At 31.9% G+C, this 17,608-nt stretch overlaps 2 protein-coding genes across 6 annotated transcripts in view; both read left to right on the forward strand.

Moving 5' to 3' along the window:
* The window catches only part of LOC127723333 (uncharacterized), an 80,899-nt gene that overhangs the window by 53,421 nt on the left and 9,870 nt on the right, over positions 1 to 17,608 (forward strand). The gene's annotated exons all lie outside the window — the stretch shown is intronic.
* Positions 5,233 to 6,937, forward strand: LOC127723334 (uncharacterized). The gene has a single exon (XM_052229906.1). It carries the CDS (start codon positions 5,247 to 5,249, stop codon positions 6,930 to 6,932), a length of 1,686 nt encoding a protein of 561 aa, XP_052085866.1. The 5' UTR covers positions 5,233 to 5,246; the 3' UTR covers positions 6,933 to 6,937.

Below are 17,608 nucleotides of genomic sequence, written 5' to 3' on the forward strand. Positions count from 1 at the left end.
TAATTGATTATGTAATTCAAAATTGCCATGGAGTGTTTTATCGAAGAGGATTTCCTATACCATTTGCATAAATTTGAATATGCAGATTATTTTATTCAAGCTTTATATCGTTTGTATAGTAGTAATGTTTTGATTTTCAAATATTTTGGCATATGCCGTCAATGAACAGTATTTTGACCTATACCTTCACTGAACAGACATTACCTATATTCGCCTCTTTTCCAGACTAGGTGGATATGTTAAACAAATGTTGTCTTTCCTAAAGTTTTGATTTCGATCGAGGTTTTGCAAGACATAAATTTCCTTTGTTCAGGATTTGTAGACGCCATGTTATTTCTAAAAATTGAATTAATGCAAGAAGTATGCATTTTAAAAAAAGTCCAATTTAACATAATGATTTTCCTTATATAGTATAAAGGGTATAGATTCGAAGATAATATTCTATTATAGAATTGCCTACATTAGTTGCTTTCTTTGTCTTTTAATAAAATAGTCATGTTTTTATCATGTACTCTAAAACCAGAGACATATATACTAAAATATAAACAAGTCAAAATTGAAAACAACGTTCAAACCTATGATTGCGTTGGATAAAAACCGCAATGTTTATACGTGTGCATGCAAAACAAATTTCTTGGTAGAGGGCCTAAATACATCACAAACAACATTTTCCAAAACACCAAATGAGTGAAAAAGTATATTTTAACAAAACGCATTTGACTAGCAGGTCGAACAACTGATGTTTTTAAACCCTGCTGACGGCCATTGACGATTGCCAAATAAACGGATCACAAGATGTAACAAAATATATCTTATTATTAATTTATTACCAAACAGAACACAATAAACTTGCGGAAAAGATGGTATACCGCAAACATGAGGTGCAAAAATTTGTACACAATATCCGGATTTCGACAATTAATGTCTCTTCAGTGATATTAGGAATCGAAACGGTATATCCGGGTTTCGACAATTAATGTCTCTTCAGGTAGCAATACACAGTTAGAAGTTTAGTTTCGCATTTTGGCCATGGTGAATTTTTTAAATATGATAGTTTTTGTACAATAAAATTGATTTATCAAGTCAGGAAAATGGCCATAGTTATATTATAGTTCATTTCTGTGTGTGTTACATTTTGATGTTGTGTTTCTGTTGTGTCGTAGTTCTCCTCTTATATTTGATGTGTTTCCCTCAGTTTTAGTTTGTAACCCGGATTTGTTTTTTTCTCAATAGATTTATGAATTTTGAACAGCGGTATACTACTGTTGCCTTTATTTATATAGTTGAAGAATAATATAGCCTTCCAAGTGGGTTTATATGAACATCAAGATTGTTTTAGCATGTTTCATAGGCCATTTTTCTATCTGACAGTCCGAATTTTCACATCCGTACCGCCCATAGGTCCAGAAATTATTGTAGTGTTTTTCAAAAAAGATTTGACCCTCGATCTTTATACTAAATGATATATGTCTCTGTTTAAAACTAATCATGTAACCCTGATAAACAAAATGTATAGTTTAAAGTTTCAAATGTCTTTGTCTTTAGATTAATTGCATTTTTGTACGTATTCATGTCAATTGTATTTTCTTTTAAATAGAATCAATCGGCCCAGTGGTTTACCATTCATATCAAGTGTCCCAGATATTGGACATTTTACCTCCCTGTATGACATTCGTTCTTTTTACACACCACAACTATTAAGGTAAGAACTAAAATAACTTATAACAGAAGTTTGTTCGCAAACTTTTTTCTGTTCAAACAGAAAGTAAATCCTCATTTCCGGAATATTCGTAAAACACTGAAATATTGCGTTTTCCTAAAAATAAGCATAAATACTTTAGTTGTTTATTGAACAAAATGTAAAATTTGTGCCAGTTTATTTTTTTAGCTCACCTGGCCCAAAAGGGCCAAGTGAGCTTTTCTCATCACTTAACGTCCGTCGTTCGTCGTCGTCGTCCGTTAACTTTTACAAAAATCTTCTCCTCTGAAACTACTGGGCCAAATAAAACCAAACGTGGCTTAAATCATCCTTAGGGTAATTTGTTTAAAAAAAACCAAGATGGCCGCCATGGCTAAAATAGAAAATGGGGATAAAATACAGTTTTGGCATATATCTCTGAAACTAAAGCATTTAGAGCAAATCTGAAAAAAATGTTTATCAGGTCAAGATCTATCTGCGCTGAAATTTTCAAACGCATCAAACAACCCGTTGTTGGGTTGCTGCCCCTGAATTGGTAATTTTAAGGAAATTGTGCAGTTTTTGGTTATTATCTTGAATATTATTATTGATAGAGATAAACTGTAAACAGCAGAATTATTCAGCAAAGTAAGATCTACAAATAAGTCAAATGACCAAAATAGTTAATTAACCCCTTAAAGAGTTATTGCCCTTAATAGTCAATTTTTACTAAATTTTGTTAATTTTTGTAATTATTTACAAAAATCTTCTCCTCTGAAACTACTAAGGCAAATTTAACAAAACTTAGCCACAATCATCATTTGGGTATCTAGTTTTAAGAATGTGTCTGATGACCCCGACTTCCAATCAACATGGCCATCATGGATAATAATAGAACATAGGGGTAAAATGCAAGTTTTGTCAATTATTTTTTGAACCGTTATAAATAGAGAAAATCTGAAAGGAGCAAAAACGTTCAGATTAATGAGCTTTACCAATTGTCCATACACGTCAAAACTGTTAGACAAATTCTTTTAGGAGTTATTGCCCATAAATGACAAATTTTACCATTTTTTCATTTTTGCCTATTATCATGAAAACTATATTTAGAGAGAAACATTTTTATCCCGTTATTCCTTATATGATTTAAATTATAATACATGTAGATAAATAAACTCTTCAAATCACAAAACTGATCAGCAAGTCAAGATCTATTCAAATGTCAAATTTTGCCGATATAGTTAGCATGGTTAGTAGACTGTCACTCTTCATAGAAGTGATTGCCCTTAAATGAGGATTTTTTTACCCTCTTTTGTGTTTTGAGCAAAAACTAAAAACAAATAGAGAGAAACAAAACAGACTAAAAGATCAGTAATAGAAGACCAACAAAATAGAGATTTTTGTCATAAAGTCTATTCTCATCTACAATGTTGGATATGCAAATAGACCAAGGTGAGCGACACAGGCTCTTTAGGGCCTCTAGTATTAAATTTGTAACTATAGTTCGATGTATGAGGGTCTGGATGGGGGTTTACAGAATAGAAAATAACGGATAATAAAAGTAATGAAAAAAGAAAATTGTCGTGCTGAAAAATATAGAATAGAGAACAATTAATAATTTGCCAAACAAATTACGAATAATGAAAAAAATGCCTAAAATTGGAGAATACAGTAACGAATGAAAGACAATATCCCTCTCCATGCCGCCATGCATATGTAAAGGATGTGAATTTGGTGGTCTTCCTTTATAGTTTCAAACTAGTATTTACTTAATTAAATAATTATTTAATGTTTAAAGTGTATTAGCTGCAAGATATGAAAAAATTATGACATGATTTGGTTTGGTTCAATCATTAATAAAAGTGAAATAATGAAATAATACTTTGCTTTTACCGGCAAATTTGGTTCAAATTTGTTAAAATAAGCAAAGAAATATCGCTGGTGAATTATTCACCTGCAAGTGAATAATTCGAAGTCATTGAATTCTTATTCATGTGACCTTCAATTTAACCTATTAGCTAGAGATTGGTTATGCATGTAATAGTCATGGTCAGCCATTAAAAGGAAAAGAATGTCAACATTGAAAGTGAAACAAAGGTGTAGCATTTCTTGGAATGATTCGATCCACAAAAAAATCATTCTTATACAGGTAAAACAATGATTAACTTATTTGTTTAACCAATAACATGAAATCAAACAGATCTAGAAAAGTCCAATTGCACTCAGTCGCTATCGATTTATATTTATGTTTATGTTTATATCAGGTTATGCAACCGTTAGCAGTCTTCTGATGTCATCTCGATCATTAGACTAAAATACACACGAAATGTTGATATATATTATCGAGTACATGCATTGTTAACTGTTGATTTCAGACTTATTGTAATTTGGATATACGTTTTAGTATGTTATAAATCAAATATGAGGATTTGAGTGAAATCGGTGAAAATGACTTTGACAGCTAATGCCACTTTAATTTGATCTAAAAGTAGCGTTGTTAAATTCTTCATAAAAGTATTCAAATTTCATGTTACCTTATACTAGTTAAAATAAGGAGATATGGTATGAATGGAAATGAGACATCTATCCAACAAAGTTCAAAGGAAAAATAGGCAACCGTACGGCCTTCAACAATGAGAAAAACCCTAACCGTATAGTCGGCTATAAAAGGCATTATTTTGATACGATAAATTCTAAAACACACGAAGTATATAAAAATAATAACGTTTTCTTTTTAAACTTAGTTTTTTAAATACTATATTGTTTTATTTTATTTTGACTTCAAAGACTTTTCCTTTTGATTTCATTTGCGAACTATTACTATTTAGTTACATTTTTTTTTAACTTAATTTTTTAATAATTTTTATTTTGTCATTTCATCTGACTATGTTTTACTTGATTGTTGTCCATTTGTAAACAAATTGATAAGATCTATTTTGTTTATGTCTCTGTTCAGCCAAAAATCTGAAATCTGGTATCCCGATGGTCTAATAGGAATGAGGTACTGGCCACTACACGACGCGGGAGGTGTCGACACATATTCTGTCTAAAGTTTTAACACCGAAACAGATAATTAATTACAAATTTCAAATAAATGCAATTCTAATTTCAATAAAACAACTTTACGGGTGAAACATTTTGCTAATACTTTTATACTACAAAGATAGTAAATAGAACATTATATTTCCAATAACACAAGTTTTTAGATTTCCATGAGTCAGGTAACACTGCTGATGATGATTTTTGCTAATTGCTATTATTTTCCTTTTGTGTTTTCTATGATTAGTTTGGTGTTTGGACTTATTAAACCTTACATTTCTATTTTTTTTTGTTCTAGTGCATAGTAAACAAAATAGATTTTATGGTGTGTGGTTCTGTTTTGTGAATAACATTTGCTGTATAAATAAGATGAATTAAAGATGTCTTATTTTCTATTAACGTTATATCTCATCTATCATGTCTTGTGAGATTCTGACTGCATATCAAGTGTAAAGTGAATGGGTACAAACTGTTATGTCATTAGAAAATATGTCAGTATTTCCTATGTTTTCAGAAATGATTATATAAAATGGCATCGCCAAGTAAGGACTTCTGTACTCTTTGTAAAGAGGATAACGTCACAAGTGATGCAGTCACGTGGTGTACAGAATGTGAGGTCTTCCTTTGTGTAGAATGTGAGAAGCATCATAATAGGTCAAGAACATCCAAAGACCATAAAACCATATCGGCTGAGAATTATCATGAATTGCCTTCATTTATAAAAGGGACGAGCAATCTGTGTAAAGTCCATGACAGAAAGTTCGAACTATACTGTTCTTTCCATGCGTGTGCTTGCTGCGTACATTGCACCACAGATAACCATCAAACATGTCAGACCATGAAGCCATTGTCCGACATTCTTAATCAAGTCAAATCATCAGCTGCGGTTCCTCTCCTTGAAAAAGATCTGAAAGATCTAAAAGAAAATTTTGATGAGATAGTAGAATACCTGAGAAACAGAGTTAGTACAAATGCAAAGCAGAAATCTGAGGCAATTCAGAACATCCGATCCATGCGTAAATCCATCGATGATTACCTAAACCAACTAGAACAGCAACTTCTTAAAGATCTAGAAATTGAACATTCAAAATTGAGATCTGAAATAGAGACACTCTTGCTCGAAGTAGATAAACGAGCAAAACAGATCAGGGAATTGCAAAACGAATTTTTGAATATGACTAAATATGCAACTGAACTTCAAACTTATGTAGGTCTGAACGAAATTGAAAAAATCACATCACAAGAGGAAAACTACATTGAAGATTTAAAGCGTGGTTCAGATTTAAACGAACGTAACTTGCATGTGGTAACTTCGACTGCTCTTGCTTCCATTCTACATGATGTCAAATTATTTGGAGAAATAACAGTTGACACCCGTCCTTGTAACGTTCATGCAAATGCGGGAAGAAAAGATCAAGCTCAGTATTTAGTTCCTGTTCCAACAATAGAACAAATAAATCCTTCGTTCTCAAACACTGTTAAAGTGCCTAAAGGAAGAACATTACGTATTGTTGATTGTTGCATACTACCTGATTGCAATTGTTTAACTCTTGATGCAGTTCGCAAATGTTTGCTGATGTTTAGAAATGATGGGACATTCATCAGATCTATTTTGTCATTTAAAGAGGAACCTGACAGAGTATGCTTTGTTAAAGATGATACAGTGGCCGTTTCCTTTTATACTGCATGTGAAGTGGCCCTTGTTGATATAGGCAAAAGTAAGGTTGACAGAAGTTTTAAGTTTCCTGAAGTACGATGTTCTGGAGTTTCAAGTGATGGTCAAGTACTGGTCATAATAATGCCTACTGTTAAAAATGTCATTGTCATGAACCTTCTAGACGAATCAAAACAAACCTTGGAAAGAATTCATGTACGTCGTATTTCATTGGTCAAGGGAAATATCTACGGCACAAACTTTTTGAATAACACAATAAGCTGCTACAAACTGAGTGGAGAAATGCTTTGGACATTTAAACACCAGGACATTGATGAACCAGCAGGAGTTGCATTAGATAAAAACGGGTTTATTTATGTTGCTTGCAGGAGAAGTAATAAAATAGTCGTAGTTTCACCTGATGGCAAATCATGCAGGGCAATATTGAATCACGATAATGGAATTAAAGCTCCTCGATCAATAGCTATTGATATGAAATATGGAATAATGTTAGTTGGAAGTAACAACGAGGGTGAGGATTCGTTACTATTTCAACTCTGAATAACAGAATTAATTATTCTGTAAATGAGACAACATGTTTATGTTAGTTTCAAGTATGAATACATTATTCATAGAAATTCATATTTTTTAAAGCTTTATTAACTGGTGTGCTTTTTATTTAACAGACAAAAACTTCACTGTATGAACTTCAACATGTACACTAGTAAACCAATTTTGATCTGAACTGCTCTTGAAACACTGAACATAATACATCGTGTTATTTAAAGTATTTTAGTCAATCTCAGACTTATTAACTGCACTAAATTCAGTAATGTTCAGACAATTCGCCTGCAGTCAATCAAGATCTGCAAAGTCTTTGTTCAGTAGTTTGTATTTACCTGAACACAGCAAAAAAATACTGAATTGTCTAAAAAGCTACTAAACAGTACTGAATTGGCTGCAAGGAATTGTATGAACAGTGCTGCATTTACTGCAGTTGATCAGACTGAAAATTTGTTAATACAGTCTGATAAAAGAGGGATGAAAGATACCAGAGGGACAGTCAAACTCATAGATCGAAAAAAAAAAACTGACAACGCCATGGCCAAAAATAAAAAGACAAACAGACAAATAATAATACAGATGACACAACAAAGAACACCAAAGACTAAGCAACACGAACCCCACCAAAAACGGGGGGTGATCTCATGTGCTCCGGAAGGGTAAGCAGATCCTGCTTCATATGTGGCCCCATCGTGTTGCTTATGTTATTACAAATACGGTAAATAGTCTAATTCGGTAAGTCACATTCGTGAAAAGGGAGTGTATTGTAGTTACGACATAAGGAACATATCCGATATCATCTGTGAAACGGTTATTCCATAACGGTCAACCAACTCGTGATGGCGTCCGTAAAATTTACGAAGGGATGATTTCAACTTCACCATTTGGAACTCTTGGTTTAATAGCTTCCTTGTGAGCAGCAATCCTCTATCAAGGAAATCATGATATGAAACACAAGCCCGGGAATATCGTATCAATTGGGAGATATATACTCCGTATGCAGGCGCTGCTGGAATGTTGCTACATAGAAATGGAAAGTTCACAATTGGGAAGCTGAAATCATCTCTTTTGTCGTAAAGTTTTGTTTTCAACAAACCCTCATTGTCAATTTCTAGATGTAAGTCAAGATATGAGGCAGACTTAACTGTATCTGTATTATCCTTTATCTCTAGTTCGATGGGATAGATTCGTTCAACATAGTCACCAAATTTTGTATTTGTACGGAACGAAGAGTTAAAGGATATTGCTAACTTCTTATCTTTCTTCCTAAGAAGTTCCTGTATGAAGTCAGCCTCATAATAATAAAGAAACAAGTCGGCAAGAAGAGGGGCACAATTGGTTTCCATTGGAATTCCGACAGTCTGTTGAAAAACACGTCCTCCAAACGTAACAAATGTGTTGTCAATCAAGAAATCAAGCATCTTGATAATGTCAGTTTCAGAGAATTTTTTGTTTGAATCAGAGTGATTCTTTACAAAGTAGGATTTATTCCTCCCCAAGACAAGATACTTGTATTTACGTTCGCCATTCCTTTTAATGAAACAAAGTAATACCAACTCTTTCAATTTGTCTTTTAGTTTTGAATGGGGAATACTTGTGTAAAGTGTAGAAAAGTCAAATGTTTTAATACTATTGCAAGATGAGAGAGTCTTAGATTGTATGTACTCGAAAAGATCTTTGGAATTTTTTAGTATCCACATCTGATTCACGCCACCTCTAGAATAGGCAGTTTCACAATAACTTTGGAGCCCGGCTTTGATTGCTGATGAAATAGATGTTAATAATTTAGAAAAAGGTTTCGTGGAGCACTTGGAAGACCCAGCAATATACCGTTGTTTGTAAGGACACGTATGTAGTTTAGGTATCCAATACAGTGATGGAAGATCCAGTTCTTCATCTTTGGTTGAAATTCCAAAGGAACATAGAACAGACCTATGATTATCCAGGATTTCCTCTTTGGTAAGTGTGGTGAGGGTATATGTTGAGTTTCCAAGTGAATTGTCAATACCTAATTCATTTATCAAGCAGTCTATATTATGATATTTACACACAAAAACGATGTTGTTTGGGGCTTTATCTGCGGGGACAACAACATATTTGTCATGGAGGTAGGACAAGTGTTTTGTCTTTAAAAATTGATAAGTAAGGTAGAACATAATTTCTATTTATAACTTTAAAATAGGCCGAGTGAAGAAACATTCAACCAAATTCCACTTAAAGATTTTAAATTTGAAATATGATATTTTTTTTGCATTGACGCCAACAGAAAGGAATGCCTCAAGTAAATGAATTGAACCAAGGCAGACAACCTCAATAATTTCTATCAAAACAAATTCATTTATGATCAGATGTGTGTTCCAGCTATAAAGATGGCATATGTATTTATAAAACAGTAAACAAATGACAAGATTTAATTTATCTTCATATAAACAGATAAACTCAAAATTCAAACAAACACAGACAAAATCATTTCTCAAATTAACAAAATATGTTTCTAGTTTAAACAGAAGCTTAAATGTACAATTAGTTATCAGATCAATGTTAAACCATCTACTGAAATATTCAGAGCACATGTAACTACATAAAAGACTTTAATTGTGCTATCATGTTTGTGAAAATTTTAAAAGTCATACTGATCTGTTAAAATATCTGTTTTAAGTGAATTAAATCTGTTACAGTATAATGAAATTTTAAGATTACAAAAACTATTGCCTCTTCATGTTTGAACTACCTTCAAAAGTTTAAATCTACCAACAACTTATAGATATAGTATTATTTTGTATGTTCCCAGGGAAAGACCATTTCCTTATGGAAAAACAATTGTTTAAATATGCTGCAGTAACATTGTGGAAAAGTCTTCCGGGCCTTTCAGGATAACAAATAGTTTTCCTTCAATTTAAAATGTTGATTAAGTATTGGAATGGTACGAAATGTCGCTGTTCCACTGCATATGAATTCCAAGTGTTTGCTTTTACACTTCCATCTCTGCAACGCAAAATATTTTGATAGCCTGACTTTTTCGAAATATATTGTGAATCTGACTTTTTCCTAATTTCTTGTGAGCCTAATTTTTTTCAAAATTTGTTGTGAGTCTGAATTTTTGTTAATACTTTATGAGTCTGACTTTTTCAAAATGTTTTGTGAGCCTGACTTTTTTCGAAATATTTAGTGATTCCTTAGAATTTTTTCAAAGTCAGCATGAGAAATTTAGCCCACCAACTGAAATATTCACCAATATCTTTTTAACTACCAATTACACTTTTAGTAAAACATTTTGATATTTTCTATCGCTAATTTATTTTTAAAACAGTTAAACATAATTTTCTTCAAATATATTTCATTTGAAAAGTCCTGAGAACTTTTTCTACCAAAAACTCTAATTTTTAAACTGCTATTATCTTAAAAACAGGCAAATCTATTCATATTTTTTTGTTCATAATCGTGATGTATTGTCTACTGAAAAAGAGGTACAATTGTGAAAGTTGTGTTTTTTTTTTTTTATTTAAAAAACAACATCCGCATTATTCTTCATAAGGCAGTGGCTTTATCATTCGGGATCCCAATATGTAGCTGCTACTATCTTCTTCTTCGAAATATCTAATCTGAAATAATCAATATTTTAAGCATATTTTTTCGTGGTGTTTGCTTGATTTTGTAGATTGTTTTGAGTTATTCACCATTGTAAATACATTATTTGATAATAAAACTTTTGTTCTGAAGATTTAGATTTTGTTTGAATTATTAACAATACCACAGACACACGTCACAACTAACTAACAAATTGAAACAAGCATACAAATTTAAATAACAAAGACCCCAACAAAGAAGGCGTAGAGGTTAGTAAATATGACAATGATGTCAGCAAAAATAGTCAAATGTTAACAACATGACCTCTAAATTCCACACATTTATATTACATGATTTATAGCCTACCTTTCTTAATATCCATGTTGATGAATTTACAAAAAAAAAAAAAAAATGAGGTTCCAACTTCCTCACGCAAAGTAGATTATAGGTGAAATTTGGTATCCTTTGATGCCATTTATAAAGCTCCTTTAATGGTAGAGAATAAAGCATCCTTAGCTTTCAATGTTTTAAGCTTGAGGTTTTCTGGTAAAGTAAAATCCAGGAAAGTGCTTCAGAAGCACCAAACTTATAGTGTGATTTTCAAATAAACATGAGAAATAGTTTTGATCACTTGTTTTCTCCCTATATTGAGGACTTAATTGTAATCTTTTCTACACAGTTTCAACGTATAATTATCTGTAACTTATATAAACCTAAGGGAAATTTTCATCATATTTTCATGTTCAGAAAATGTTTAATTGATTCTTCAGTATTTGCTGACAATTAACATCCTACTTTTAGATCAAAGACAAACACACCAAATTCACTATGTTATTTAACGCTGCAGACCGGAATCGATTTTCAAGAAAATGTCACTATAAAATATCAAATTTTGACACAAATGTAATAATGTAGGTGTACAATGGACTATAAATGTATCCATCCTTTTTTTAACCCTGAAAGTAGGAGATACCACCAACCCTTTCTGAGTAATTGACATTTTATTCAATTGAGGTCAATGTCACCTTGATATTTTCACCTTCTTTTTTAAATTTTCTTGTTACCTCATTAACAATTACTATCTTGAATCGATTATGTACGTGCAAAAATTCGTTGCTATAAAGTTTTTACTTTTGGTTCATTTGTATGTTTCGGAGTTAACTGTGGAGTCCGTTTAGCTGAACTATATAGTATACATTATTGTTTAGGGGCCACCTGAAGCTCACCTCCGGGTGTTGGGTTATATCGTTCCGTTGAAGACCCATTGGTAGTCTTTTTTTGTTTTCTTCTTTTTGGTCTTGTTGTTGTCTTATTCAAACATTTCCCGTTTTCATTCTCTATTCTAATAATGCCTGACTTGTTTTCTACGTCTATATCGTTTTACTGTACAACATGTCAATTTTTTGTCAGTAACAATGGTGTCCTGAAAAAACAGAGAAGTATAGATTCTGGTTCACAACCTTTGAGCTACATATAACTATCAAATAAAGCTCAGTTATTACAAATGGTTGGTTTAGAAGGCTTAAGGTACAATTTCTGTCTGTCTTTTGACATGTCAGATCAATTTTGATTCCTTCAGACAGGCTGTTGCAAAGGATCTTTTTAAATGTCGGACATAAATAATCACAAAACTGCCAATCGTTAAATCATATTTCAAGGAGATTGTCTTTTTGACTAGGTGTTCTTATAAGTTGTCTAAAACACTATCTTGGTATTTAAGTATGTCTAGAATTCTGAATTTAAATTTGCACCTTCTTATATGTAGGGATCCACAGAAATTCTTTTGGGAAAAAGGATTCCGGATTTAAATACTGATAAAACAACATCTGTTACAAGTATCAGTGATCATTGAAAATAACGGAGGGAGATAATGGCAAGTAGAAATTATCTGATTCATGTGTTTCTGACAATCGAACAATAAAAGAACAGCCTAGGCTGTCTAAGGCTGTGTATATAATCTATACCATCTGTACACTAAAGGGCCATTATAAGAATGAAAGAGTAAAATGGCTATTGTCAAAGGTTGTAAAATTCCAGCAAAATAAAATCAACAAAGTTCTTTGATCATCTATGAGATTTACTGAATCTACATACACACAAGGTGGTTCAGTTAAACATCTTTCCTACTGATGAAGGGCAATTCTGCGATTCAGGGTTATTTGGTAAAAATGATAACCTTATAAACATCCTTCAAAATGTGTGTTATGGAAAATACAGAGTATAATTTCTTGATAAATCACCAACAATCATCAGTATTTATCTTTAAAAATATGATGATTGATCCAGTCATAGATAGATTTGGTTTAAATTCAATGAAAATCTGCTTTCATAAACACTCCAGAAATATGAAATAAAAGCAGGGCGTTACATACCTTGTTTTTATGAGAAAAAAAAACCAAACACAAATTGTCCTATCAAATTCAATATAATTATCTGCCCTTCATTTCAAAAGATTTGTTTTTGAATTTTAAATACACTCAACGACACGTAATTAATTGATTGTTTAATCTTTAAATTTCAACTTTTACAGGTTTCTGTTGTATATTGCATGATGCTTGGTAAAATATGTAAAGCTAAAAAAGTATGTTTGCAACATGCCTTTAAGAGATGCTTAGAAACGACACCCGATCTACCTTAAATAGCCTTAAAAAACTATAAAAAGAAATGCATAACAGAAATGAAGGCCTGACCATAATCCCAAGTCACAACCCAGATTCTCGTTTATTTATATCTGAAGAACTCTTTAATTTTTTGTTTCAGTGTGCCCGTCCAGTCAGAGGGGTTCTGAATACGCCCTACATATTTGCTGGTCATCAATTACTAATATGTTGGACCTCATAACATGCAATACAGATAAACCAGGGGATCAATAAGGAACCATGGTATCTTTCATTATTTTACCCACATCATTTCATTTGATATATTTGTGTACTTCAAAAATGTATCCCTCATAAGAGTTTCTAAATAAACAATTATTATTAAAACTATAATTGCTTAGTTATTACATCCTCGACTTATGAGTTGTATTGTCCCATTGGTATCAATCGCTTTTTCACACTTGAAAAACTACTTAGTATTCAGATTTTAACAATATATATAATTCACGGCTGTCATTCGGTATGTCGAGGAAAACGATCGTGAAAGAATACCGAACGGTGGTCAAGCATTGCGATCCGATCGTAAAAGTTCTGGTATCGGATCGTGAATGTAATTAATTGTAATTCTACTTCAAAATCTGTTGTATTTAAAACGCGGAACAAATTCGAAAAAAAAATTATGTCTGTCAAAATCGATAATACTGTGCAATAAAATAAAGAAAATATGTAGTACTTTATGAGAAAACACAAAAATCGCAACACAAGTCTATGGGATTCATTAAAAAGAAAAACACGTTTTGTAATTATAATGGTTACATTCCAATATATAACGATATATTTGAAACTGAATCTTTGGTGTGTCAGATAGTACTTTAAAAAAAAGTTTTTACCCTTGAAGCCGTTCATTTTGTTTTTAAAAACATTAAATTTTGTTGATTTCTCATCAAAATTGATCATGAAAGGTTGAGCAACGCATTATTTTGATCTTGAAAGACAAGACGTGACCAGGCGGACGCAGGACGTTTTTGCTTTTTTACCTATAACACTAAAATACATTTGCGCTTCAAACTCTGGACATTTGCACTTAAAAGTTTGATACACCTGAACAAAATTGACAAGACAATTGCGCTATTTACTTATAACAGTTTACCTGTAATCCTTAGAAAATATACCAAAGTCATGGAAAGATGTTCACATATTCTTTGAAAGTTCTTCCGAACAAACGAAAAAATCAGAAAAAAAATATTCGTATACGTTTCTGAGTAAACGATAGGGGAAAAGAAACTTTTATGGATGGAACATTGCAATTTTGACTGAAATCCGTCACTTAGCTTTCTTATTAGTGGATTAAAATTGGAAATTATATTCCTCTTGTGGTTATTTTGTCGCATAAAAAGTCCGAGGGAGGAACTGTTCCATCATAGTTTATTTAAGCCTGTTTCAATTAGTGAAGACCAAAATTTCATTTTTAAACCACCTACTGTAAACCTGTTGACTTATAGAAAAGACTTCCATCCACCCTCCTGGAGTGTTGTCGCTTTCATCTGTATATAAATATATGAATGGTTTGTGGTTTTTTTTTTTTTTTTATATTAAATGATTTTTTATGTTATTTTGAAAAAGCGCAAATGTCCTATTGAAAAAACGCAAATGTCCTTTGTTTTGAAAGCGCAAATGTCCTACAAAATTAAGCGTAAATGTCCACTGAAAAACGCAAATGTCCTATTAAAAAGCGCAAACGTCCCGCGCTGGACCGAACTTGATAATCAGAAACAATATTTCTTTTACCAATTGATATACTTGCAACTAATCCAATTATTTTCATAAGAACGAACATTAATGCTTTCACTTTTTTCACTTTTTTTTAATGTAACACTGTTCCTTAAAAGTTATTTAAAAAATACAAAAAAGTGTCAAAATAAGTAGATTTCTAAGATAAAAGGACCTTCAGGAGCATAAATTTTCGATAAGTAAAAGTATATATGTATCTATAATGCTTAATGCATTCGCCCTGGAAACATTTTTTTTTGTGTAAGAGTTGTTACCTGCAGTAATATGGAGTTTCGTTCGTGCGTACATCGTATGACAATATTGGCTAATTGGTTTATTTCGTGACTGCGTTGACATAAGTTAAAAAGGTACCAACGTTATTTTTAATTGATTGTTTGATCAGTCTTTTCACAATAGCTATACGTCATTGTATCAACTTAGTGGGGAAATTACCACTCAACGTACCTCGCGATCGATTGTGCATGATGCCCAGCTTGAACTGTAATTTAGCCGACTAGGTTCTATTCTACATCTTAATTTGTAAAAAAAAGTCAAAGATTATGAAGGACGCACAAAAAGACAGATATTGCAAAAAAGCACCTAGTCGGAATGATATAATCAGATTAAATGGCATTGAACGATTATAGCCCTATTCACCGACAAAAGAGAACCGGAATGATTCATGCAAATCCAATATTTGCTAAACCAATTAAACATATAGATTATCATATGACTAAATAATGATTTGAAAGTTTTCGTTGCATCAGATCTTTCACGAACCTTTTCACGATCTTCAAAAAGCGGAAGGCGATCTTTCAAAATCCAAAAAAAATCAGTTTTTGTAAATATTTCATTTTTTGCAAAATTTTTGATTATGCTAACACAAAATAACTTTAAGAACCATTTGAATCATGAAAATGGAATGACATGTTTCAAAGAAAAGTTGTTTAGTCATTCGAATTATGAAAACAAATCTTGTTTGTTTACACATTAAATGTCATTGAAATGTCAAGGAACAATCTGCCTTTTAAAGTTTTGTTAAAACCGTTTACTTTTAAACCTTGATTTTCTCAGATACTGATCATAATGTTGAACAATTTTGACAGATAGTTTTATATGTTGTAAAGTTTCCGTATAATTCATTAAATTATATTAGTAATTGACCTTGCATATGTCTTCTCGATCAGATTTCCTTCACGATCCTATACCAGAGCTTTCACGATCAAATCGTAATACTTGACCACCGTTCTTTCGCGATATTTTTTCTCGATATACCGAATGGCACCCGTGTAATTGTCTAATGGTGCGACTCGGTGTATTAAAAACGAAATAAATGTAAGTTTTACAGACTTTTATTGAAGTTAAAAGTTAGCCGCAGTTATCATTTAAATCTTAAATATAATAGTAAGGTATATGACACAGATATTGGACATGTTAATTCATTTTACGCATTTTGTTTTAAACACATACAAGCTTAGTTATTAGGGTAAGCATTACTGACAAAAATTATAACATTTTGACTTATTACACTGTTATTGTAAACCTTTTTGTAACTACGACTGTTAAGATAGCATTGTTATTTGTTTTTGTTAGGAAATGTGTCACATTTCATAGTTAATGTAAGAATGCACTCTTGAACAATAGTGATAATGCATTTATAATTTAAGCACAACCTACATCTGTAGATTTCTTTTTAAAAGAATATCAATATTTTACAAAATAAATTCGGTTAAAGATACCACTGCTGGAGGACTTTTTGTCCCCAAGGATGTCAGTTATCATTGATACGTTCTTTTTCTGTAAATATACTATGTACTTCATTGTTTGAAAATTCTAAAAACTTGGTTTCAAATATCTAGTACATGAGGTATGCTGCTTCTGATTCATCTTTAGGAAAACTCAAAGAAGTGTATGATTCCTTTTCTGAAAGTTAGAGAGAATCTGCAATTAGCTAAAACTTTCAGCAAAAGAAGATCTAGAAATGGGCTAAAATTGCCGAAATTGTCTGTCCACTCCCTATAGGAGTACTTGATGTTTATTCTTTTTTGTTTTTTGGGAAAAAAAGAAATTTTGTTCATGAATCATATTCTTGTCTTAAATGATTGAGGGTGACCATTGTTGAAGATGCACATTGATCCAGGGGAGCGACACGGGCACTTTTAGAAAATTATATCGATAAATATGATAGATAGGAAGGAACTATAAACAGAGAAATTGATCACCCATACATGATCTACAAAATTGTTAGGTGAACAAAACAAGTGGATGACCTATTAAGGAGTTAATGACCTGAAATGACGAATGATTTGCCAATTATCTGGGAAATTATCATAAATAGGTTGAAAATGTAACAACAAAGATGATCACCTATACAATATCTACAAAAATGTCTAACTACTGAAACCATTGAATGACTCTTATAAAAGCTACTGCCATTAAATGACAATTTTGAAACAAAATTATCTCAAAAAATATGATCGATAGGTAGAAATTGTTAGTAGCTAAACAAAAATCAAAGTGCTGGATAGCACTGATGAAAAATTTGCAACCGTAGTTGTGTATTATTTCAAATGTGAATTTTTAAAGTTTTAATGTAAGTTACTTAAAAAATAGTTGTCTTATCAGCAATCTAATCAAATCACCTTATTTCTTTTTAGCTCACCTGCCCAAGAAGGCCAAGTGAGCTTTTCTCATCACTTAGCGTCCGTCGTCCTTCATCGTCGTCATTAACTTTACAAA

The sequence above is a fragment of the Mytilus californianus genome, unplaced genomic scaffold (assembly GCF_021869535.1).
Source record: "Mytilus californianus isolate M0D057914Y unplaced genomic scaffold, xbMytCali1.0.p SCAF_13, whole genome shotgun sequence".
NCBI lineage: Eukaryota > Metazoa > Mollusca > Bivalvia > Mytilida > Mytilidae > Mytilus > Mytilus californianus.

Bases quoted from the DNA above. Each gene is read 5' to 3' on its own strand.
- LOC127723334 (XM_052229906.1), top strand. From the start codon at position 5,247: ATGGCATCGCCAAGTAAGGACTTCTGTACTCTTTGTAAAGAGGATAAC.